The sequence below is a fragment of the Lathamus discolor genome, chromosome 24 (genome assembly GCF_037157495.1).
Source record: "Lathamus discolor isolate bLatDis1 chromosome 24, bLatDis1.hap1, whole genome shotgun sequence".
In the NCBI taxonomy this organism is placed as follows: Eukaryota; Metazoa; Chordata; class Aves; order Psittaciformes; family Psittacidae; genus Lathamus; species Lathamus discolor.
Genome location: NC_088907.1, coordinates 1,454,498 through 1,481,444, shown reverse-complemented (window position 1 = coordinate 1,481,444; position 26,947 = coordinate 1,454,498). Strand labels below are relative to the sequence as shown.

General features: G+C 42.2%; 1 protein-coding gene across 2 annotated transcripts; it reads left to right on the top strand.

The window, feature by feature from the left end:
- Positions 1–653: 653 nt before the first annotated feature.
- On the top strand, positions 654–14,460 carry LOC136004013 (scale keratin-like). 2 transcript variants are annotated; one of them, XM_065660100.1, is made up of 2 exons: positions 654–801; positions 13,472–14,460. In XM_065660100.1, the coding sequence occupies exon 2, from the start codon at positions 13,492–13,494 to the stop codon at positions 13,855–13,857; it is 366 nt and encodes a 121-aa protein (XP_065516172.1). In that variant the 5' UTR covers positions 654–801; positions 13,472–13,491; the 3' UTR covers positions 13,858–14,460. The 2 variants fall into 2 exon arrangements, with proteins under 2 accessions (XP_065516172.1, XP_065516171.1); XM_065660099.1 differs by having other exon boundaries at positions 654–828.
- The last annotated feature ends 12,487 nt before the right edge of the window (positions 14,461–26,947 follow it).

Genomic DNA, 26,947 nt, shown 5'->3' with positions numbered 1-26,947 from the left:
TAACAGTTTCAAAACCAGGGTAAAGTACTAAATAGCCACTCCAAAAGTATTAGAGTAGCTCATCCCTACTTCCCCTACCTTTCCATGGAGTTTTACCAGAACTATTGTAATTCTACGCACCATAAAAGAAGGCAAAATAATAGATGATGTTATAATTCCATAGAACATAGAAAAGAGAAAATATTAGACATTTCACAGCAGCAAATGGAACTTCAAGAGGCAGAGAGCAAATTAGCTAGTGATGAAACTCCAGTCTGAGAAACAGGTAACTTGAGTCTACTTCCCCACTCTGTACTTTCCTATCTTGCTTCCTGAGACCATAAAACTGCCTCAACTAGAATCATAAATGCTCAAAAGCAGGCAACTTTTTCTAGGTTAACTTCTAATTACTGAGCAAAGTAAAGAAGCCTCCTTGCAAAATCCTAAGAAACAGGGAAGTAGAAATTGGAGCTTAAAGAAGGTCAGTAAATGCATTTCAAAGAATAACTTAGATGACCAGAAACCAAGTGCAGTAAAGTAATTATAGAGAGTTCTCAGTAAATAGGGAACAGCGATCTAGCAGTGCTCAGGGACCAGCTGGAAGCAATGATAAATTACTTCAAGGTAAATAAAAGCCAAGTAGCCCCTCAGTTGTTTGCTGTTGTGTTAATCCTATTTAGCAGAGTGCTGGGGTAGCACCGAGTGTATTGCTGAAATACCTCACTAGAATTCTAGATGTAGACTACTGGATAGTCTTTTAGGAATAAGAAAGGGATAAGATTGAAGGTGCAATGAAGATACACCCAATTGTGCTGTAAGAAGGTATGCTTGGTGAACTGCTACTTTCCAGTAAGTGTCCTATGCTGCCTTGTTTTACTATTGCGTGCATGCTTCTGGGTGTGAAAATAATGGCAATTCTCTTTTCTGTTCTTTGTATTATTTTCTGTATCCAGCAGTTTTCTAGCAGTTCAAAATGGTGCAGTACAAGGTCTGAAGTGGATATGGAAGTTGAGAGAACTCATTGCCAAGCAGAGGATTAACTGGGGGGGGTTTTGATTGGTTAAGGTCTTAGCTCTCTTCTTGCTACGGGATATAACTATGATGGAAACACCAATGCCTGCGCAAAAGATTCTCTCAATTGTGTTATTTCATCAAAACAGGTAGAAAGCAAACCCAGAATGCTAAAATTATGATGCAGCATGATTTTTTTAATAGGCAATAGAGAAGGAAAGTTTACAAAAGCAAAACATGATCATAAAAAGAACAAAGAATTGAGGCTTTTCCAACTGAGGTTTCTTGTTTCAGGAAGTTTCATTTCAAGCACAGTGTTCTTTTCTTCTTTTGCAGCTGTAAGCTTGACAGTGCAGTCCAGTTTTCATCTGTTAACATCACTCTTGATTGACATCAGGCAGTACCAAAAGTGAAAAATCACAGCATACAAACTTTTCCATTATGATACTTCTATAATGTTACAAGGTTGAATGTGAAAGGAGTTTTACTGCATTTGAAAATCTGGACCATGAGAAGAATAGGAGAACACATAGATAAGAAAAGAGAAGTACATAAGCAGGTACAAGCACAAAGACAATGTGAAGTGTTAGAAAAACTCAGCCTTTTTATGTCAGCATCTTAAAAGCCTCATCTTATTCTTGAGTTTGTATCTTGCATTCAGTATCCTGGCTGCTCTTGGTGTAAGTGTACTCCTGCTGGGTTTGGCAGGGCTCATACCTAGAGCGATAACCAGTGAACCTCTGAGAAAAATAAGGGTATGAGAACTTGCTTTCCTGTGATCCCCCGTAAAAAGAAGAGCCTCTGTAACCGTATGATCCACCATAGCCAAGTGAGGTCCCAATGGCAGCTGGTGCTGAGGATCCCACTATGCTTTCCTGAGGGCAGGAGCTGAGAATTGGCCCAGGAAAAGTGATCACAACAGGAGGTGGGTAGACCACTGCCCTGGAGTCACCGCATGAGGTAACACAGGGCTCATTCCAGGCATTGGCGATGGGCTGGGGGCAAGCCACCTCACATGGTGTGGAGTACTGGTAGTTGCACAGCTGTCTGTAGGAGGACATTGTTCTGTGGTGGAGGTGGATCTGAAAGGCAGAAGACTCTGTGAAGCAATTCCATGCTAGGTCAGAGAACTATGTTCAGGCACTCAAGAATATTTGATGAGGAAACATAGAATGGTTAGGGTTAGAAAGAACCTTAAGATCATCTAGTTCCATTCCCCAAGCTACCCACTTGGGTACCTTCCTGAACAGAAATGAAGTGGCTTTGTAGTTCCTGTCTCTGTCTCCCACTTTTTGATTACACTGCTTGAGTAGCATTTGTCTTCTGTCCTTGCCAGACTCAACTCTCCTTCCTGTGTACATCAAGCAACCTACACTTTTGACGTATCTGTGCTTAACGTGCGAGAACGTATCCCAAAGTGCTACATTGCAAACAGTGCTTGCTTCAATTGTGTTTCTTTGTAAAAGGAGCACAAGCACTTCTATACTTTATGAGAGCAACTGTCATCTCACCCAGCCCCTTCTCCTCAGTAGTTAACTTGTAGGACAGGATTTATATGACCACCTGTCACACAGAGCTTCAAAACTGAGCTTCACCTTCTACAAAAGCCATGATAAGGCTGCAGCTCATTTCTATCTAGGAGCCAGAAGTCATGAATCGTAGAAGCACTTAGTAAGGCTATCAATATTCCCCCAAAAAGCTGGATAATGCCAGCCTCAAGTTCTCTGCAGGATTGGTGAAGTTGCTTTTTCAGAGGCAAGCCATGCTAGTGTCATGGAAGACATCTATGTAGGATTCAGTTAGAGTTATTATAAAAAGTGCGTGAAAAAGTCACAAAGAATGAAAAACTTACCCAAGTTCCAGAGGGGAAGCCAGGAGAAGCTGCTGGGAGAGATGTGAGCAGTGTGTGCTTTTATACTGCTCCTGGGATAGTCTGGAGGATCTGAGACGCCCTTTTCGCATGATGTTTGATTAGATTCGGAAAGGAAGCTATTACACATAACACCTCACAGCATATAATCATTTTGCTCACTGTTGGAAGTTATTAGGCAATTCCCAGTTTCCCATTACACCTTACTACGTCATCCCTCTCTAAACTTTTTGATCATATTTAGATTCATCAGATTTCAGCCTCTCTGAAACAAGCCCCAGAGAGGCAGCAATGAGAGGTAGTTCAGCTAAGTTAAAACCATCTGCTTGACAACTGTGTTGTATTTTATATCTCTTATATTTTAAAATTCACTCAGAGAAAGAGGACAGATTAACCCTGGAGCTCCAGGGCACAAATCTACTTGTTTTGCCTACTTGATATCCCCACTTAGAAAGCTGCTTAGAAAGGGTCTTGTGCTGGCATCAGCAAACTAGCAAGTCTGGGCAATTCACGGTAAGGCAGAAAATGCAGAGTAGAAACGTTGTTGATTTTAAACCTTATACACGTCTCGTCACCCCAACAGCCAAAGCAAGGGATGATTTATGGTCTGAAGAGAGGCTTTGTTCTGAATGTGCTAAGAGATGCTGTTCATTCACCTCCTCCCCACCACCCCCATGCCCCCCACCCCCCATCTTTACAGTTACTTCTGTGGGTACTCCAGGACAAACTGCTTTCCAGATGTAGACATCAGGCCCCCATCTGCACCAACTGAATTTAGCTGATCTCAGCTTATATTATATGCTGTACAATGATTTCAGCAATCTTTCAGCAATGTACTCCAACTCAGTAACTTTGCATCTGGCTGTCCCTCCTGTGCATGTCTTCATTCCAAGGCTCAGTATCTTCATAACTGTGCAATATCTGTATTCTTGGCCACAGGCAGCCTTATTTTCAGAATCCCATGGCATAGAGCACATGATCATTCCAGAAGAAGTCTTTAATAAGGATCCCATTGGTCCTGAGAAACCAAGAAATGTTTCAGCCCTCAACTTTTCTTTTAATCCATACAGTACAGGAGACATAGTGAGAGGGGAAACTCCACCTTCTTTTATTATCATTGCCCTCTAACAGGATTCCACAGGGCAAGACTTTAAGTAGCAGTGACACAGTGGCCATCAGGGCTCAATTACTTGCTTCTTGATTAACATTTATCTTCTGTTGTTGCCAGACTCTCAACTCTTCCTAACCTTCCTGTGTATATCACAGCAATCAGTCAGATTGACAGTGGTCAGTTATCTGGGGGATGCCAAGGATTCAGCTCATAGACTCTCAGCAGTAAATGCCATGGGATATACTGTGGCAGCACGGACCATGAAGCCAGATGCCTAATATTACTTAAGATGGAAAAGGATATTAAAATAAAACAACCACAAAAGAGGAGCTTGATTCATTCTCACCCAAAACCAACAAAGGGAGTGGATTGATACCAGGAAGGACACGGTCATTGAAGTTTTGAACGGAAATGAACCATGAGATGTAGCATTGTGTAACAACATGATGAAGCAGGGAACACCAGAGTAATTAGGATAAGTCAGAAAGTTTTTGCATCATCAAGATGAGCTGAATATGCAACAAATAACAGTTGGTAAAGCAGCAGGTCCTCATGAGCAAGGTGGGTTTGTATACACAAGAATTTTAAGAAAAGTGGAAAACTGTGCTCAATTGTCAAATCTTTCCAGAACACTCCTTTTGTTATATGATTCCTGCTAACTTGGTTAAAATTAAATTTACTTGATAGTTTCCCAAGTATGGAAATGCAGATAGAAGAGCAGCTTTATTGCTAACCATATATTCTGCTAAAATGATTCTTGTAAGAGTTTGACATGAGTCTACCTTTAGAGAAGCCTTTTGAACTTGAAGCAGTCTGTAAAAACTGTTTATGAGATATTAGGCAGAGACTTCTATGTCAGCAGAAGATTGATTAGGGTACCCTGTTGCTCTTATTTTCATATGGGTTAATCTTTATGTATAATCTTTAGATAGCTACGTAATTGCTAAATTTGAAAGTATTTTGCTGTAGAGAACCTTAGTTTCATATGTCAAGCTTTGATATAAAGCTCTTGGAAGAATTCAGGTTATATATAAGGACAAAAGTCTTTACTGTGAGGGTGGTGAGGCGCTGGCACAGGTTGCTCAGAGAAGCTGTGGCTGCCCCATCCCCGACAATGTCCAAGTCCAGGTTGGATGAGGCTTGGAAAAACCTGGTCTAGCAGAAGGTGTCCCTGCCCATGGCAGGCAGTAGGAACTAGATGATATTAAGATTAAGGGCCTTTCCAACTCAAACCAGTCTATGATTCTATGAAAGATCAGAGGCTAATCCAGGTGTGTTAGGTGGGTGTAGGCTGTTTGTAACCATTTAGGGGCTGTCTGGAGGAAAAAGAAAAGGTCAGTCATCAGAGATGAGCCATCTGACCCACACCATAGACCTGTACCATCTCCACTTGTAGATCTTTAGCTGACACTGAAAGATGAATAAGGAAAACTGTATCAAAATGTGCATCTAAGCACTATTATGGAAAGATGGCTAAGGATTACACAGCAGGAAATATTATTTACATCTTCAAAGTGCCTGAGTGGTTCAACTCACTGAGTAAATCTAAGCAGGGAGCTTGTGGCCACAGTCCTGTCCCTGCCCTCTCCTGAGTAAATTTTTTGTGGTCTGGCAGGAGAAAAATGGATATTCCTGCCCAGATACTCCATTCTCTATTTATCTTAAACAGTTGTCAGTTTATTTGTCTTAATCCCAGTATGTTTACCTCTGATAGGTTTATGTACTGATTAAACAAAAATATTTGAAGCAAATGCAAGGTAGAAAAATAAACAGCAAAGAATCAAACAAAATCAGAATGAGGTAGGTGGGGGAGGCACAGGCCACTGGGATTTTAAATGGTTTACTTTCCTCTTTGCTTACTTCTGGCTTCATGCTGACAGAATTTCCTGCTCTCTTAAGTGATCCTTGTGGACTTAATGGTGACAGATCATCTCCCATGAGCCAAGTGGCTGCATCAGTAGCTTCTTGCCCTTAATGACCCTTCTGTAAAAGTGTGATTTCCTTCCACTTTTATTTTATTCTGGATGGAGAAAGATTTTCTACCTTTTCTCTGGCCTGGAAGAGCAGGATATACTGCTGAAAGTAAAACCCACCTGGTTTCTAATTGTACCAATGGCAGTAATAGGCACACCTGTATTTTCCTTCCCAACTCTTCCTCCAAATCAGAAACTGATGCAAAGAAAAAGGCTCTGCATTGATGTCTTGTCTTTCCTGTAACAACCACCTGGACTGCAGGGGTGTTGTGAAAATGCTGTCTTCCCAAGTGAGAGCTGCATTCCTAACCATGTAGTCTCCATCTGGGGGAAGCCACACCTGCACCTGCCTGGCAGCTGGCTTTGTGCAGGGCGAGGTACCAGCCAGACCATTCTCGGAGCACTTTCCAGTGGGGTTTGCTCAGTGGCTGGTGTCCAAAAGACAGACAGACAGACACACATCCTACTTCATAGTCATAGAATGGTTTGTGTTGGAAAGGACCTTAAGATCATCTAGTTTCAACCCCCCTGACATGGGCAGGAGCACCTCATGCCATGTCACCCAAAGCCCTGTCTAACCTGGCTTTAACAGTGCCTCACCACCCTCACGGTAAAGAACTTCTTTCTTATATCTAATCTGAACTTCTCCTGTTTAAATTTAAACCCATCACCCCTTGTCTTATCACTGTAGTCCCTGTTGAAGGTCCCTCTCCAGGATCGCTGTAGGCCTCCTTCAGATACTGGAAGCTCCTCTGAGGCCTCCATATGGCTTCCCTTCTCCAGGCTGAACAGCCCCAATTTTTTCAGCCTGTCTTCCTATGGGAGCTGCTCCAGCCCCTGATCATTCTCATGGTTCTTCTCTGGACTTGCTCCAACAGTTCCATGTCCTTGTTATGTTGAGGACACCAGAACTGGATGCAGTACTACAAGCACCTGCCTATCTATTGCTACCCATCACAACAGCACGTATGCCCCAGTATAACACCCCGGGTGTATTTGTACCTGTGTATTCCAGGACTTTCAGGAGGTGGATAATCATCACCCATGGGATAGGATATAGAGAGAATCCTGCTTCAGCATGGTCTGCACCATAGGCTGATGGGATATCTGTGCTCCAGCACTTGGAACATCACTCCCCCCTACTTCACTGACATTGGTGTCTGCAGAGCTGTTTCTTTCAGATGTTCTCACTCTTTTCTCTGGCTGCAGTTTCCATTCCACATTTTTCTCCCTTCCTAAATATATTATTCCAGAGGCACTGCCATCATCACTGATGAGCTTGGCCTTGGCCAGCAGTGGGTCTGTCTTGGAGCCAGCCAGCATTTGCTCTTTTGGACATGGAGGAAGCTTCTAGCATGAAGGAAATGTCTGACAGACGCCACCCCTGCGGTCCCCTACTACCATAGTATTTGTATAGCATCCATGGCTATATAACATCTAGGATCTATAGCAAGGTCATTGAGGATTATTTTAGCATCAGTGGGCTATAGATATAAAACCTTATAAATAAAAAGCAGAAAACAATATTGTGATGCAGAAAGGATTTTATTAGAACTGACAAATGAGATTTATCAGACCACAGGAATACTTCAGGGAACAACACAGAGGAATTAAGTTAAATTTACACATAAAGCAAACTGAAAAGGGCACACAGCCAGAACGCAGTGAGCAGAGATCTATTATACAGAGGAAATTAATATTCCGGACTTGTTTCTCAGGATGGATGAGCATGTCCTGTTCCTGAGAATTCTCACTGCCTCTCTAAAAGGCACATCCCTCTGTTCGCTCATGAGCTCTTGTTTTAGTTTTGCTTCTGCTGGGTCTTTCTATCCTGGGAAATCTTGCCAGACTTGGTAGAATGGTATATTCCATAGCTCCGGGAGTAGCAGGGGTAGGAGTACCTGCCACCCAAGGACGTGCCGGACCCAAAGGAGCTCTGCGCATCCTGGGAGCTCCCATACCCAAAGGAGCTGCCTATCTCCAGTGGGGCTGAGGTGCCCACGATGCTCTCCTGAGGGCAGGAGCTGAGGATGGGGCCTGGGAAGACGATGGCCACGGGTGGTGGGTAGACCACAGCACGGGAGTCACCACAGGAGGTGACGCAGGGCTGGTTGCTCCAGGCATTGGCATATGGTGGGGGGCAGCTCACATCACAGGGTGAGTAGCTGCCATAGTTGCAGACCTGTCCATTGAAAGACATCTTTCTGGCTGGAAGTAAACCTGAAAAACAGAGGGTGGGAGAGCATGGGTGAAGGGTGACAGTGCAGGTGTGCTTGCAAAGGGGAGCCCTCATTTATTCAAAGCAGTGATAGTGAAGAGTACATTCAGAGAGCAAGTGCCACAGGAAAATCTGGTTAGAGTTAGAGGTGAAAAAGACAAAATGCATTTTATTTTATTATAGAATATAAAATACAGAAAATGGAATCTATTTTCTATTACTCTGTTTCATACCTTGAAATATTTGTCACAGCATTCCTTAAACGGAATTTCTTAGAAGTACATTGAACTGATGTGTTAGCTCAAACTCCCCCCTGCCCCACAGAGTGACTTACTTGGTTGAATAGCAGAAGTGGAAGGAGTCTCGAAGAGAAGTGGTTTGAAGACACTGGGCTAGAGGTGCTTTTATACAGCTTCTTGGTTTGCCCTAGGGGAATTGAATGATTCTTTTCCTCATTTGTACTCATTGTCCCTCAAATAGACCTGTTTGTCACTCAGTCAAGGTAATTGTTGTCAGTATTGTTTCTCCTTACTCACTCCACCTCAGATGGCTTTTCATCATTGGTTTGATTCACGTAGACTTGTGTGCCAAATGGAGAGGATTTCCATGTTAGTTTTAACTCATTTAGGTTTACTGGGGACAGAAGGAGATCGAGATTTACTTTGCTATGAGTCTGCAAATTAATTTGTCAAATTATCTTACTTTATTATAACTTAACTGGTATCTCTGTATGAGTTGGCCATATATTAGTGTTTGCTTAATTTTTACACTGTTATAAATACTAAGGCAGAGCTGGTGATTTGAGGTCTCAGACCTTTGTCCAAAGCCACAGTATTCTGTTTAATCCTTCTACTATTTCAGCTTAACTTTTTTGCTTTCCGCAGGAATTCATTTAGAGAGAAAGAAAACTTGAAATTTGGAAGGAATAATTTTAAATCCTTTGAAATTTCATAGTCCATATTCAGCATTGGACTGTTAGCTAGAAATTGCCAGAACTGAGTACTGCAAAATGAGGTATTAGATGTGCCCTGTTTAAATGGCATGTTTTAACTTTGACATGTGAAACACAGAAATTAATATCCAGCTCTCAGCTAATATAACTGGGTTTAGAACCAAGGCAAAGGAACATGGTTTAGTGGTGGTCTTAGCAGTCCTGGTGTAATGGTTGGTCTTGATGATCTTAAAGATCTTTCTGAACATAGTTGATTCTATGATTATCATCATGATCATCCTTGACTTAAAGGATTACCTGTACTAATCCTATAGAATTCATACACCAACATGTATTGCTTATTTTATTTGGAAAGAGAAGTGCAGAAATAATATGGTTAAATCTCAGAAACCTGTGTTAGCCATCATGTACCTGTCCTCCTATTTTTCTGGGCTGAGACATACCAGAGTCTGTGTCAGTTATGTTCAGGGTACTGATGGCACAGCCTTAATTTCCTGTAAATGTGTTGCATGACATGAATTTCTCTTTCCATCATGTCTTGGAGATGGACAGTCTCCTATTTTGTTTCTTACAGTTCTCCAAACATTTATCTTTGACTCAGTGTCAGCAGTGCAAGAGATAAAAGAAGGAGGACTTGGTATGCTGAGTGCCTCAGTCTTTTAATAATCCCTTTAAGAAGGCAACAATAAAAATTACTCAATTCCTTTGGGTGTTGTACAAATGAGTGGCTGTGTATAAAGCAGTGGAAAAACACGGGGTTTATATTCTCTTGATATATAAAAAGACTGAGATTGAGAAATAAGACTGCATGTATTAAATGGGCAGAAACTAAACTGGTGTGATCACAAGACAAACATGATTTCCAGGGAAGGAGTTAAAAAAGACACTGTAAACTGAGACCATTTCTGAAGTCTGAGAAGGAAGACTATTGGGTGAGGATGAAGAAAGATAATGGTTCAGAAGTGGTTTGGAGGAAAAGTAGTTAGCACAGGTCAGGCACCATATGGTCATTGCTTTCCTTTTAGAAGGACAACTGGTGGTCACTTCTAGCTCAGGAGACCTCTGCTTAGTGTAGACCTGCCCTCCTAAAGGTGCTGAGTCCACAAGATGTGCTAGAAACCAGGAAATACAGGTTTATTTTTTTCCCATACCCCAATGCTCTGCTACTCTACCATGCTTCCACAACAGCAGGAACTGCAACTTGCCTCTGCATGCTCCTCAGACCTTCAAGTGTCATGGCAACATGGGTATGTGTGCAACTTAAAGACTTGCAGATGATCAATTTCCACAGTCATTTCCATAGGGGTGGAAATGTAAACGCCTTGTAAAGACAGAGAGAGAAAAATTAGATATGTCCAGATTATAAATATGCTTCACCATCCCTCATTCTTCCACCTTCATCATCCCTCATTCTTCCACCGTCCTTTTGAGATACACCCTAACTCAGTCAACAGTTAATGTTGCATTGGCAACCTCAATTATCATACATTTGGCTTTTTAGGGATTTAATTCCAGAGGTATTTTACAGGACCAAGGAGAATGTGTTGCAAGACTTACAAAGTCCAGTATGAGGACTTGCCACTACTGCCTTCCAGGTCTGACACATCCCGGGGTCATGAAACACATTTTGGTCATGAAACTCATTCAATTTAAACTGATCTCATGGGTCACTGCATTCTTTAGGTGGACACCACAGACAAATTTTCATCTGATTTCTTCTGCTTCCAAATTAACCTTTCCCCTTTGCATTTTTCCCAGCAGGTAAAACACTGCTCTGTCCAAGCCAGCGTAACACCCACATGAAATGGGCAATCACTGATGATGATCTCTAAAAGAGATGATTAAGACAGAGGCCAAATAATTTAGCAACATCTCTTAGCAATTAAGTGAGCCTCTGGGAGGAGATCTTGGGCATGTCTTGTACTTGTTAGTGTTATTATTTATAATTATAATTCTATTATCTTTCAGCTTATGTAAATGAGGTTGTCGCCCAGAAACCATGAAAATAGAGAGCTCAGACAGTCACTGCTGCCAGGAACCAGTAAATGAAACTAAGTAGTTTTAGGTATGGTGAAAGGAAGGATTACTATCCCCTCACTCACTGCAGAGTGACAGCCTCCTGCAGTGAGTGCAGAGGGGCAGGTTGGATTTGCCTCAGTGCACGCAAGGCAATGAGGGCAATCCAGAAATGTTTCCCCAAGTTATTGCCAAAGGTTATGCTGAAAATGTGCTCCAGACCACCATGCCTTAATCCAGATATCTTTAACCTGCCCTGCATCTAGGCTTGATGTTACGTTGTTTTCCAGGTTTTACTTACCCTAGTAGGTTTGGGAGCAAGATCAGGATAATGTCTCTGTTTATAATAAATAGCAAAGAAAACAGGATTTCCATGCCATCTGATAAATCCACAGGAGGTCAGATAACAGCTCATCATGGGGCAGGAACATGGTTCCTTAAAAGAGTTTTTCTGTCAAAAGGGAATCATCGTGTAATCTAATTCAGCTCTCCAATCGCTAAATGATGTAAACAATACTTTTGACGTATAAATCCTTTAAGATCATCATATCGATACCTAGGTGCAGGAAGACCCCTGTGTTTGATCACTCACTTTCATCTGCAGTCTGCTACTTAAGGTAAGGAGTTGGATACAGTTTTTCAGTTGTAAATGTTGCAAACTTCTGTACAGGGCGAGACCAAGATCCACTCTCTGACAAGGTCCAACTTGATGTTTCAGGACAAAGGAGTTCTTAGAAGCAGTATATTTTGGATTAACTTGTGCATGAGACTACTTCCTTCACAGCAATCCTAAGCAAGGGTTTTCTTGCCCTTTCTCATGTTTTTAACTAGGCAATGTACAATAATATGCACCAGGAATTAAGTGAGATAGGAAGACTTCTGCAGCATATGAGCCCTCTTTCCCCTCTTCACCACCCCTTCAAAATAGGCTGTAGTAACTCAATACTAACATCAGAAAGGCCCTTACATCACAGAGCTGCTTTTCTGTAGCTGTGATCACTATTAACTGAAGCATCTGAGGGCTGTATCTATAGACTTCTATTTTATTTTTACCTATGAAGGAAAAAGAGAATAGGGATAAAACGGGAGCAGAAAGGTACATTGCCAAGGTGGTATAAAAGTCTTTAAGTTTAATTTCTCTTTGCGACTAAAATGTTTGAAAAACTTTACACCAACCACGACAAAATCACTACATCATTTAAAAGATTAGTCTATTTTGTCAAATCAGCAATCTTCTGTTCTACTGGTCAAAGTTACGTGCTTTGAAGCTTGGAGAAGTGGAAGAAGGAAGTAAATGTCTGCAATGAGTAGAAAGAAACTAAGGGTGAACACTGCCCCTATTTTGAGATGAAAGCCTTCTGTAGGCTGCAAAATGGATGTGATACCATTCAACTAATAATTGCTTAACAGCAAACAACACACAAAGATCCCTCCACCCCTTGATGTGACAAATGCAGGAAAGTTTGTTTTGTAACTAGGAAGAGCTACATGCCTAAAGTGTGGCTCAGCCCCTGGAGCTGCTCTGAGGAATCCTATAAAAGAGCTTGGAGCACAAAGCTTTTCAAACCACTCTTCTTGGCTTTACCCTTGTGGTGAACTGAGTAAGTCTGACTTCAGTTATATCTGTTCTCTGAGTTTAAAAGCTAATTTAATAAGAATTTTAATGCAAATTTGTGTAAGCAGTTAATATATCTTTTGCTATTAGTGTAAGAATGTTATTTTCATAAAAATAGATTCAGTGACCTCTTTCAGCTTGGTAGGCTTTGGAAAATATGGGATTTATATGGAGAGCATGGAGCTTCAAGAGTTTTATGCATGTTTCAGAGAAAGAATGGCAATTGATATTTGTCTATGCCTAAGAGTACTTTGCAAATGAAGACAACAGTTTTAGAAACAGTTTTTAACTAAATATTGCTAGGTTAATCCTCCTCTCTCGTTAATGAGGCTTTGCTGACTTCTAACAGTTTACCTAATAGTCATGATTTCCGCATATGAATTGTGATCCAGACTATACATCTAGCTATAAAAGAGTAACTTTCTGAATATTATAAGCTTTGAATAAATGAGAACTCCCCGTCGCAACTGCACTTGCACTGTCAACCTTCTCCAGATAAGGAATGTTGTGAGAATGATTTCAAGATGTGAAATGGAGTAATAGAAAATTAAATAAGTAGAGTAAAATGCATCTTTCTTACCTCTGACTCTAACCAGATTTTCCTGTGGCACTTGCTCTCTGAATGTGCTCTTCACTATCACTGCTTTGAACAAATGAGGGCTCCCCTTTGCAAGCACACCTGCATTGTCACCCTTCACCCATGCTCTCCCGCCCTCTGTTTTTCAGGTTTACTTCCAGCCAGAAAGATGTCTTTCAATGGACAGGTCTGCAACTATGGCAGCTACTCACCCTGTGATGTGAGCTGCCCCCCACCATATGCCAATGCCTGGAGCAACCAGCCCTGTGTCACCTCCTGTGGTGACTCCCGTGCTGTGGTCTACCCACCACCCGTGGCCATCGTCTTCCCAGGCCCCATCCTCAGCTCCTGCCCTCAGGAGAGCATCGTGGGCACCTCAGCCCCATTGGAGATAGGCAGCTCCTTTGGGTATGGGAGCTCCCAGGATGCGCAGAGCTCCTTTGGGTCCGGCACGTCCTTGGGTGGCAGGTACTCCTACCCCTGCTATTCCCGCAGGTACACAACTTACCGTAGTGGGAGCTGCGGGCCCTGCTAAGCACTGCCAGGATTCCCTGGGGAGCTGGACCCAGCAGGGACCAGAGTAAATTCCCAGTCCATAAGTGAGCAGAGGGACGTGGCTTTCAGAGGGGCAATGTACCAGGCTGCAGCAGGGGTTCTGAGTAGCTGGGCACACTGAGAAACAAACCCAGACATTGTATTTCCCCTCCTATTGGATCAGGTATCTGCTAACAAGATCCCAGCTCTGAGAAACACAGAAAAGGCCTTATCTGAAATTCAGATTACTTACAGAAGACAAAGCATCAGCGCAAATTAGGTTTTCTATATTCTGACCTCTCGGATGGACTGACTTTAAAACTTCTCAAAGCTCCAGTCTGATTGTGGGAGCCACTCTGTTTCATGTCGTCTGGGATTAAAAAAGAGAAAGAGAACAAAAAACCCCCAAGCAAACCATTGTGGTGAAAACCCAACTCATTTTCCAAATGCAGCAAAGACAGAAGATCATCTTTTGCAGCCCCCAAAGAAGACAACCACATCTACCTTCAGCTAACCCTGCAAAAGTATTCTGTGCCCTCTGCATTGCTATGTTCTGCTGCAGTTAAATCCTTGCCCTGTTTCAATTAAAGTTTATGTTCCATTACATTTGCCTTCTGGCTTTCTTTTCTCCTTGTCTTAAAACTATTGGACAGTGATGCTAAAGTGATGCTTCACCTGAAACATGTCCTGATTGTTAGTTTGTGTGCGGTCTGCAAAATGTGAACATCCTTAAAATCTTTTGTAAGGATTCATCACAAAAGGGGTAGGATTAAACAGTCACACTAAACTATTGGAACAGAGGTTGTCTTTATCCTTCCACTAGCTTACAGAGAGGAAAAAAGTTGATCACAATGGACTGCTTGCAGTAGAGGCTTGTTTATAGGCAACAATTATGGGAGTAACAGTGAAGCTTTACACTAATACAAAGATGTAACAGAAGAATAAGCCAAATCACACTCACTTGATCTGCTGAAGAGAGAGTTAGGAGGTAGAGGTAACAAGCCTTTGGCTGCGAGTGATTTAACTCTGACTGCCTGGAGGCTAGAGGATGTATCTGTTAGTAATGACTTAATTTACTCGTAAATCAGGTGCTGTTACTTGGATCATTCCTTCCACTGCTGTAATTACCTTTCTTAGGGTTAGCTTTTAGGTCTGCGCCCCACACAGTTCATTCTCCATCTGACACTTGACTTAGGCTGTTTCTGATCTCCTAACAGACAACAAAAGGTTTCCTTTCCAAACAAAATTCTTCGTTAGATTTTAGAATAGAATCATAGAATAGTTAGGGTTGGAAAGGACCTCAAGATCATGCAGTTCCAACCCCCATGCTATGGGCAGGGACACCTCACACTAAAATGTCCCACCCAAGGCTTCATCCAACCTGGCCTTGAACACTGCCAGGGATGGAGCACTCACAACCTCCCTGGGCAACCTAGTCCAGTGCCTCACCACCCTAACAGGAAAGAATTTCCTCCTTATATCCAATCTAAACTTCCCCTGTTTAAGTTTGAACCCATTAGCCCTTGTCCTGTCACTACAGTCCCTGACAAAGCATCCCTATAGGCCCCCTTCAGGTACTGGAAGGCTGCTATGAGGTCTCCGAGCAGCCTTCTCTTCTCCAGGCTGAAAAGCCCTCAACTTCCTCAGCCTGTCTTCATACAGGATGAGCTCCAGTCCCCTGATCATCCTCGTGGCCTCCTCTGGACTTGTTCCAACAGTTCCATGTCCTTTTTATGTTGAGGACACCAGAACTGCATGCAGTACTCCAGGTGAGGTCTCACAAGAGCAGAGTGGAGGGGCAGGATCACCTCTTTTGACCTGCTGGTCATGCTTCTTTTGATGCAGCCCAGTATACGGTTGGCTTTCTGGGCTGCGAGCGCACACTGCCGGCTCATGTTCATTTTCTCATCGAGCAGCACCCCCAAGTCCTTCTCCACAGGGCCGCTCTGAATCTCTTCTTTGCCCAACCTGTAGCTGTGCCTAGGATTGCTCCGACCCAGGTGTAGGACCTTGTACTTGTGATGGTTGAACTTCATAAGGTTGGTATCAGCCCACCTCACAAGCATGTCCAGGTCCCTCTGGATGGCATCCCTTCCCTCCAGCATATCAAACGGACCACACAGCTTGGTGTCAGTGGCAAACTTGCTGAGGGCGCACTCAATCCCACTGTCCATGTCAGCAACAAAGATGTTAAACAAGACCGGTCCCAACAGCAATCCCTGAGGGACACCACTCGTTACTGGTCTCCAGTAATTTTTGAAAAATTTTCCAACCAGAATTCTTCGATTAATGTGTTGAAGAAATCCAAGTCCTCCAGCTGGAAGCAGAGCTGGAGGCTGAAAAAATCTGTGGACTTTATGAAGAACTGTAACTTCTTTACACAATGCAAATTTATCACTGGAAAGGGAAGCCTTATATTATTTGTGTTGTATATATTTAATTAAGAGAGCTTAATTTACCACACTGCTTGACTGGTTTTCAAACTTTTTTTAAACATTGTAAACTGAGATTTTATGTAGGGTAACCCTCTTGGACATCTTTTCAATTGACAGATGAAATTTACACCATGTAAAAGACAGAAGGTTCATAAATTTAAGACTTTGATTTTAATATAGCAGAGAAAAACAAATTGTTTTCCATGACAAAGCAAATAACCTTGACCTGCAGAGCTACGAAGCATCTGTTTAGGAAGAGGATGAGGTCACGTTTTAAAGTGAAACTATTACTCATTATCAAGACCTAAAACTGCAGCAATGTCATTAATTTTATTACAGTTGAAGTCTTATCTACAACACATTCAGCACACAGAAATGTTTTGAAGTTCTATATTCTGTGGAAAAATTTAGAACAATCCACATAAATGCAGCCTAGAGCTTCCTCATAACCATCCTACATAATTTAATCATAATCTTTGCTATAAAGGATGGGGTTTAAATTGTTAAGGGTGTAAACAAGCATGAAAGACAAATGAATTGCAGTAAGGCATGTTCCTGCTGCCCAGCCTACACACAAAACACAAGACATCCTGCCAAACCAAACGCCAGTTCAGAAGGCTGTATTATCCCAGCCATCAGGGTTAGCAGTTCAGCTCACAGCCATCATGGCAATGGACCTTATCCAAAGCTTGGGGGGAGAAGACAGGAGAGTTTGTGCCTGGAGAATGAAGTATCTCTGCCAAGTCTAATGGAATGTGCTCCTGCCCATAGTAGCGGGTTTGAACTGGATGATCTTTAAGGTCCCTTCCAACCCAACCCATCCTGTGATGCTGTGGTTATCACTACCAAAACCTCTGTGAGTGCAATTTTGTGAACATCTGTGGGTTTGTTTCACCCTTTCTCCTTATCTCACAGGGATGCCGCCTTCAGCCAGCCCCAAAGTAGATGAGGATGGTGTGCTGTGCCAGGAATGTGTTAACCTCACCTATGACAAACATCTAAGCTACCAGCTACTTCCCTGGGCTCATTCCTGTGATGATACCTGAGAAATTAAAAAGAAGTAACCAAATCATCCACCATAGCAGGCAGAGATCTTTACAAGGGCAGAAGCTCCAAGGGTGATATGTTGATTTAAACCCTGTCAACTGGCTGTTGCAGCCATTGGAGAGTGGCACAAAAAAAGAAAAAAAGCAGAAAAGCAGACAGAGACTGGAATTCCCAAACCCTCTTTTTCTGTGGATGACAGAGTGAGTCTAGCTTGCTGGCTTAGTCCTAAATTCAGTGCCTAAAGCAAATCTCTCCTTCATTTTGTCTCACTTTGCACAGAAAGACTTCTTTGAGGGAGGGAGAGTTCAGTCTCTGTAAGCCTGGAACATGCAACAAGGAGCTGTAATGATAAATCACTAAAAATAATGGCCAGGAGTGAGTGAATTCCTGACCATTCTTCAACATGGTTGACACCCTTGTGGGGAATCAGCACGAAATTCCAGACTAGCATTTATGGACTCATTATCTTATTATGTAGCCTGTAAATTCCAGTAGCTGTTAGATGCTTCAGTTATATTGGACACCCTAAAGGTACAGATACTTCACAAATGCAGGCCATGAGGTGTTGCCTTTCCTGGGGGGTTTACCATATAAGCATAAAATAATAGCATACAAAACTGCAGGAGACAGATTTATAGAACTAGTAGTGATAGTTAGAGTTAACAATTAATAGGTGTAAAACCATCAGTGGCTGTTAAGAAACAGTGCTCATGCTAATCCTTTTAAAGCTGACTTCAACAGCATTAGCAGTGAGTTTACTAACATTTACTTTCCTTTGGTCAGTAGTTTAGTCTCCAGCACTTAGGAGTCAGCAGCAATAAGAAATTAATAATTTATATCATGAAAATACAACTTTAGGGATGAATTTTCAGTAGCTTTGATGATGGTTTGCTGACTGCTGCCAGGCGAAATGAAAGTTGGTTTAAAATGGGCAATGCGCGTTGTCCTTCTAGATCAAACCAAGTCAGGTCCCCCTTCCTGATCTCCAGCATGCCTTGGATGCACATTGGTGCACAGCCCTGGCTCAGGATCCGAGGAGTGTCCTGGCACACACTCATAGCTTAAGTTAGATTCTGTGACCGTGTGTGGCATCAAAAGCTTCTGAAGAGAGCCAGAGTTGATGAACTGTGTAATAACACTTTTTTTTTTCCTTCCAAACACCCAGCAATTAGAACTGAATAGTCATCCCTGGGATGGATCCCAAGCTGTCATTATGAGGAAACTTCAGCCACTGACTGTCTCACAACTCTTTTTTTTTCCTTATCCCATTCCCAGGAAGCTAAATGGGCTTCCTAGCCCAGCTTCAGGAAACACCAGTGTCAGAGCAGCAAATGCCCTGGCACTACCCTCTCACAAGTGCTAGACAAAAGTGAAATAAAATGTCAGATCATCCTCCAGGCAGCAGCTTCTTCCACACCAGTGCTGGCTTCTCGCCATAGCCGCACTCTCAGCAGTGTGCACAGGTGAGGGATTGGCCCATTGAGCTGGAGAAAAGCCCCAGAACAAAGTCAGACCATCAATTCTAAGGCTTTCAGTCATAACCTCCTTGGGGAAGCAGAGCCAGTGTTGTGTTTTAGTGCGGAATGATTAGTCAACACTGGGAAATCTTACTCCAGCAATTACCAGGATAGTAATAAGCCTACACATCACTGCAGTCAGAGAACCATCAGTGTTAACATCTCCTGAAACGCCTGTTCTGAGCTAGTCCAGGTCTTTCCCAGGCTGTTGCTCCAGGGATCTCCGTTATGACTCGCCATAATCTGGAGGTTATTTTGACACACTGGCAGCGAACAGAAAAACATGAGTGGATTAAAAGCAGAAACACAAATATTCTTTATGGCAAAAAGTGATGAATAATTCCATGGCACAGAGCGCCATCCTGACCTTTTCTGATGAAGTGCAGGCACCATCACTGTGAACTTTGTCATTGTCCTGGCTTCTCCACATTGACGACACTGTGTCTTTTTCTCTGTCCACAAATAGGCTTTGATCTGCCTAGGTGGGACGTGTTGTGGTTAGATATGATTTTTGATGCTCTTCAGCTCCAGATGTGTATGTTCAAAGGAATATTTTCAAGTTAAGTCTCTCTAGCTTTCTTATTTTAGCATATGTCTATCACTTCTGCCACTTTGACTACCAAAGGCTGACTTAGAATTGTTACAGGGAGAGAATAGTAATTTACATGATGGAAGGATCTACCTCTTCTGCATCACCTTTCCAAAATAACATCTTTTGGATTATTAGCATGTTTTACTGACTCAGGTTTTGGAAACTAAAGAGGATTGCCTTGAAAATTTGCAGGGCTGATTCATGTGCAAAGATTGAATCTCAATGTGGGATATGGCATTGTGCCCAAATGTGCGGCTAAACATTCCTGACTGCTTATTCAGAATGGAATAATTACTGATACTTGTCAATATTCTTAATACATTTACAGTATTGCCCCCTGTTGTATTTTATTGTAGCTGTTGTGAAGAATCACCATAGGCATGAATATTGCTCATTGAGTGTATTGCTCATTGAGTGCATTGCTCAGGCCCAGGTAACCCTAAAAAGCAGTGACAAGAAAGTGAAGGCTTCTGCACTCACTCCATGGGGCCCCACACAGATTCACAGGGCCCAGATTGTCCGAACATGTCATATTTAATAAACTGTTTTGGAAGTTTGCCACTTACTGAATGTCCCTACCACACCTGTAAATAGGATTTTCTCCTCTCAACAATCTTTTTTCTCTCCTTACCTCATTTTTTCATGCTGTCAGACCAAAACTGTCTATTATTTCACGTATAACAGGCAACCAAACATTAAAACTTTAATGTGGTGTTTAGAAAATACTATAATTTATGTTAGATGTTTCAAAACATGACAACAGCTGAGTCTAATCCAAACACCTCCATGGAAACAAGTCATTTAGTTTTAGAGCATCAGTTCTCTTTTCTATAAATGTGACATAATAACTATCTGCTTTCCACAAAGTATTACTGATCACCATTAGCCATGGGAAACAAAACTTCTCAGAAAGTTATAGGCAGCAGACTTGGAACCATCTCACAATGCAAACAAAAAAAAGAGATTAAGGGAAGGGATTTATCACTGGGTTGATCTTCATGAACAGGCATTGAAGAAGACTTTGCAGAGGCCACAGCATACCAGCAGCTTTCCCAGGTAAATGGTGAGCAGCAAGGTCTCCAGACACCAACCCAGGCCACTTTCACAGCTGCTTCATGATGACCTTGGCAACCTTGGCTGGGAGACCATACCTAGACTTGCAGTCCTTGCTGAGCTGACTTCACATCATGGTCTGAGTCAACCCAAGCTGTTTCCACAGGAGGGCAGCAGCCCCAGCACCGAACTAGGCAACCAGACCTGAACCCCAGCCTAGTCCTACAACCCTACCAACCTTGCCCTGATCCCTCAGAAGAGAGCAGTCTGCCCCGTAGCGTAACCTCCCAGGCTGGAAAGGGAGCTGGGAATAAAGAACCTCCAAATTCTCTGATGGAGACATTTATTAATTTCTCCATCAGACCTTCCCAGCCATGGTAAGGTGTGTTCCTGGCTGTTCCTGAGCATCTTTGCAATGGTAGCTTTGGTCATTTACCTAGAGCTGGTTTACTGCTCAGGTTTTCCTGTTTACCAGTGTTTACCTCTCTCCTCAAATATCTGATTTGTTTAACCTCTGTGATTAGCTGAATGTGTGGAGGGGACCTAGGGGGACAATGTTGCTAGTTGTGACTGCACAGCATGAAGTTTTTCCAGCCTGATAGCTTGGTGATTTACAAGGTTGCTATCTGTGTTTTCCCTAAAAAAAACACTCAGGCTGCTGGATTTTTACCCCTCTGAACTATCAAAATCTATTCAATTGATGGATAAAAACTGCTTTTGGTGTTTCTGTGGTTTTATTGTTTTGGGTCCGTCCCGTCCCGTCGTCGTCCCCCCCCCCCCCCTTGTTAAAAAAACCCAGCTTGTTTCAAAATGTGGTCACCAGGAGAGCGAACTTGCACTTCTGGAGCTATTGCACTGAGGTGTCCAAATGTATTTTGTGAGCCCCTCTCTTAAACTTGGGTTGATTGGAAACAGCCCTATGCCTTGATCATTGACATAAAATGTTTCATCATAAAGCAAAAGAAGAGCAATTTTTTGGTGAAAATCATCAGTTTACTATAAAAAATATATGTTGAGAAGATATGGAGATAAATGTGTGAAATTGTGACCTTTTTTTTTCCAAATCAGTTATTACAGTCTTTGGGAAAGTAACTCAAGCAATATACTGTTAACATTATATTAACATACCACTTTGCATGTGTAATACATCAAGGCATGTTTGTGAAGCACCCTGAGTCCCTTTGTTCTGAGGAAGTCTTGGGATATAATAAGGTGAGTATAATTGCAAGAATGACATGGTATTCCTAGGCACCAAAAGACCATGACTTAAATACGCAAATACAAGCATGTAGCCATTACAGAAGAATGAAATGAACATAATCTTTAGTATAAAAACAGCACCTGAAATTGCTTAGCATGAACAGGACACACCTTGATGTCCTAAGTGGTGTTTGCCTAGAGGGATCCACTCCCGGCACCAGCTGGGCAGATGTAGGCACCTGAAGCTTTTACATTCAGGAGCAAGTAAGAAACTAGTGCTCCGGGTCCACATATGATTGTTAACACTTAGATGTGAAGAGGAGTTCTTTGCAAAAGCAAGCCAGAAAAGTTTTGATGCAGAAATATGAATAATACCTTGAACTTGCTTGCTTTGTTTCTAGAAAAGAAGGCCTCCAAATAGGACTGGTTATGAGTTAGAACAGGACACTCTAAAAATACACATTTGCTATAATCTAGAAATTTATGCCTAGAAAATGTGGAACCCTGTTGCTCTATGAATACAACTTACGCTCACTGGTTTCCAGACTACAACCAAGATTATATGACTGACATCCCATTTTCACACAGGTGTCTGCAGAGCAGAGCTAAATTCTAGATTTTACCTGAACATCAAGTTTAGAGTAGTCTAGGAAGAGTCTTCAGGCCATCTTCTGTTCCTCTACACAAAGCTGAGTGTCACCAGGAGAGTATTGCAAATAAGTAGCAGAAGAAAAAGGAGATTCAGAAGGCAAATGGTTTGATGCAGCAGCATTTTAATGTAAATGCAAAGTGGAGTAAACATTTGCAGAAAGGATAATGCAGACTAGAAAGAGCATATTTCTAGAGACAAGAAAAGCTAAACCCAATCACCCATTCCAGTGTGACACATTTCATCAAAATATCCACTTTCCTTAATCTCTCTGAGCCTGACATTCAAATCCCTATGTGTGCTTTGTTTTAAGACCATGATCATTGTCAAACTGGGTAGAGAAAGTTAAAAGCACAGACGTAAGATGCAAAGCCACAAGAATAAAGCAAGCAGTAATCTAAGCTAAAGCACTATATAGGAATTAAATGTAGGGTCCTGGTTTTCAGGGGTGCTTCCCTCTTCGGTAACCATGCCTGTAAATCACGTGCCATATTCTTTCACTTCGTTGCTTGTTCTTTTCCCATCACTATTCTTTGTTTTAACCTGATTAGATCTTCTTACAGAAGCCTCTCTGGCAAGGATGCTTCCAGCGGGTGGAATAGGTGTAGGAGCACTCCGGCACGCATTTGGTGGCACACTGAGGAGCACATTGAGGAGCACACTTGGAAGCACACTGGGGAGCACACTGGGAAGCGCACTGAGGAGTGCACTGGGGAGCACACTGAGGAGTGCATGGGGGAGCACACTGGGGTGTGCATGGGGCAGCACACTGGGGAGTGCACTGGGGAGCACACTGAGGAACACACTGGGGAGCACACTGAGGAAGACACTGGGGCTCACACTTGGTCACAAACTGAGTGGCACACCGGTCAATGCAGGGCTCCAAGCACTCAACACCCTTCTGCGATGAACCAATTGCTACTCCCGACTCTAATGCGCCAGCCAGCTCAGCTGACTCCGTGGAACCCACAATAGTTTCCTGTGGGTAGGTGGTGAGGATGGGTCCTGGGATGGTCACGACCACAGGAGGTGGGAATATAATCACACGGGAGTCTGGGCAGGCGATGACACAAGGCTCATTGCAGGCAGCAGCCCGGGGCTCCGGGCATTTCCCTTCACACGGGACAGAGCATGGCTCAGTGCACAGAGTTTTCTCACAGGACATCTTTTAGTTGTCTTGTAGACCTGCAAGGTATGGCAAGGAACAAATGTGACACTGAAGGAGCTGGTAGGACAGGATCAACTCTTGAGCTAAGCTACGGTAAGCCCTGAATACAAGTTGGTAGTTAGGTTGATACCCATCCTGTTCTGCTCTGCTTTACTCTTCTCTGCTCTGCTTTACTCTTCTCTGTGACCTTTCAGAACTCAGTTCCTTCTTACAGACACCAAACAGCTTCTTTGGGGCTGCTGTTCAAATAACATCTGCTTTGTTCTATGCAATTTAGACTCCAGAGGTGGAATTCAGTAAAATTAGGTTAACACAACACCAAAGCAATGCAGAAATGGAAAACACAGGAGAGGTTTTACTGTAATGAATTTACATATTCCCTGGGCTAAGCAGACAAAAGACTGAAAGAGGTATATAATCCCTACATTGTACATGAGGGAGTCGATCCCATTAGAATACCAAGTAGCTTTTAGTGCAGTTAGTTTGTAACAGGTGGCTTTAATACAGCATGTTTGGTATCAAACTCATTTGGAAAAATAAACAAATAAAGGCCATTTACAAGATCACAAGAAAAAAAATGAAGCACAGCAAAAAAACGAACGCAGGGCTCTTGAACTGAGGTTTCAGAGGGATTAAAACTGCTCACAAACAAAATTCTACACCTCTTTTTTTCTAAATAAATTGAAGGTGACCAGGTAATTTGGACAATGTAATAAACCCACATTTCATGATGTCATTTCAAACTTATCCAAATTCCAAATCAAAGTACCAGATGAAGGAACTAGTTCATCTGTTGTTTCAGACTGAATGGAATATTTCAGTTTCAGCCAAGGTGGTTACTTATTTCTTGTCTGAGATGCATATTAGAAAAGCCTGGGCAGGGCTGTTTGACTCAAGCAATTTTTCTCAGATGTTTTTCTTCTTTTGTTGTTTTAGACACAGTGCCAGAATATTCATTGTTCACCTAAACTTCTCCTGACCTTAAATGCTAATCCAGACACTAACCCTGGTTCCCACCCTTTCATTCTACTGCATCTATTAATTCTATGCTCTTGACGTGACCTATAAATCCCTCTAGCAGAAAGCAACCCAGAAAAAAAAAACACACCTGAACACATAACATAGAGTACAAACAAAAATACAGTGGATAATTTATTCTTACACAGCCTGTTGAAGAGAATCTTAGAATCACAGAATCCTTTAGGATGTAAAAGACCTTTAAGATCATCGTCCAAATAAGATCACTGCTTTGCGTACACAGAAAAATGCAACCCAAAGCTACTTCCCGAGTAATATACGCCTTAAGTAGACATTTTCTGGGTTCCCATTTCTTCTGTGTAGCTGTACTGACAGATGATTTAACAAAGGTCTGGCCATTCAGACTGACAGTGAGCACCCAAGAGGACCCCAGGTGGGGCATTTCCAAAGTCAGACCAAGATAGATGTACAGCCACATCCACAGCGGTGCTGTATTCTAATAGCTGGCTCCAGTCAGAAAGGTGACTGCAGCTATCTCACCATCTCAGTATTTCTATAACCTATCTCAATATTTACACATGATAGTTCTGTTTAAAATCAGAAAAAAAATGGAAGCCACAAGCTCAGAATAACAGTGCCAGTTGTATGTTGCTGGATAAGATATTTTAAGGCTACCAAAAGCCTATATGCAGTAAGTTTCCATAAAGTAATGGAAGTACATGTCTTTAATATTATCTAAATTTTAAATGTATTTTTAAATCTCAATCCATCAGTACCTCTGAATGAATAACTACCAAATGACCTTTTCATTAAAATAAATTCCAGAATATTGTACAGAACGGCAGAATATTAATCCAAAATCCATCCCCGAAGGAAATGCAAAGATTTGAAAAATGATACTTCTTTGGGGTTTTTTGGTCTTTTTTTTTTTTTAGGAAGAAGAAGTTATATCAGAATCCAACTTACTCAGTCCACCGAGGAGAAGTCAAGAGAACCTGCTGAAAGGTTTCTGAATCATGAATGGTTTTATATACCTTCCTAGACCACCAGGCTGATGCAAGAAAATAACGTCATATTTGTGCATTAGGTTCCATTACTCCCCAAACAAAATTTGACGTGTAATTACAGTAATTGTTTTGCTTACTGTTTGTGTTGATTATCCTATTCTCACCAGCACATGACTTGCACAGTTCCATCCCTGGATTCCTTTCATTTTGTGGTTTTAAGCATCAAACCCATTCTTGCAGCTGAGACGGTGTGAGAGCAGCCAGAGGATTGAACTCCGTCTTGCATGGGAGCCCGGACAGAGCTGCAGCTGGTCAGAGTCTCTGCAGGACTCATCCTTGAAGTTCTTTAGAAAACAGGAGTTTGTTTTCCTTGCATAACATCATGATGTCCAAGAATGCATAAGAGCCTAACCTAGTATTATTAGTAAGTGTGCTTGCTAGTTTAAAGCTTGTTAGGACATGTTTACACCAACTGTAGTCACTGCATGACTATAGTGTCAAGATTACCTTGGACAGACACTCCTAGTAGAGCACAGAATTGCCCGTGGTGGCCTGGCTCTTAATTTTGTGTTCAAGTCTCTTCCAAGGCAAAAATATAAAACAGCATCAAGGCTTGAGGTGGCAGCTGTAGCCCAAATTGAGCATGAAGTCTCCTCCTCCACAATAGGATTCCTGGGAAGAAACATAAGGGGAGAAAGCTCATTTTGGTTAAAGTGGGATGGTGAGAGGGATCTCAGAATTGCTCAGTCTGGTTTGGAGTAAACCACTCTGTCCCCAGTCCCTTTCACAGTGGTTATGGTCACAGCTGCATCAGAAAAATATTTATGAGTGTGAGGAAGAGTGTTGTGGGAAACTCAAGGTACGTGAGCAATGATCTGCAAAGCAAAACAAAGCTGGACATTCCCCATTTAACATCCAGGTAGGCCAGGAAAAGGAGAAGCAACCGATTTATTTAAGATTGCTTAGGAGGGCTTTGGCAATACAGAGAGCTAAGAGTTATAATACCAGTTTTTCCAAATTTGACCTGTTGTGAAGAAGCAGCGACTCATGCCATGTTTGAAGCACAGACCCAGCCCCTGCAGATGACACAATACTATTTAAATCATCGAATGTGCCTTGATTTAGAAAGGTGCATATTTGGCTAACTTGTTCTAAATATGATTATGATAGCAGATGGCTGGCTTTTAATCAAAGAAACCCCAAAGGGATCCAAATTCCCAAGGTGTTAATCACTGCCTGATTCAGAGAATCACGTGGGTGGCCCTGACACATATATTCTAAAGGGACGCTATGATTCAGTACTGTGGAGTTTAATACTGCCAGCCTGTTATTAACATCATAGCACCATGATATTTTGCATATATAAAACATTGCTGGGTGTTTGCAAAACTATCTGAAAGCATTTCCTCAGAACATTTCCAGTCAGTGTTCTTGCCTAGAGGATC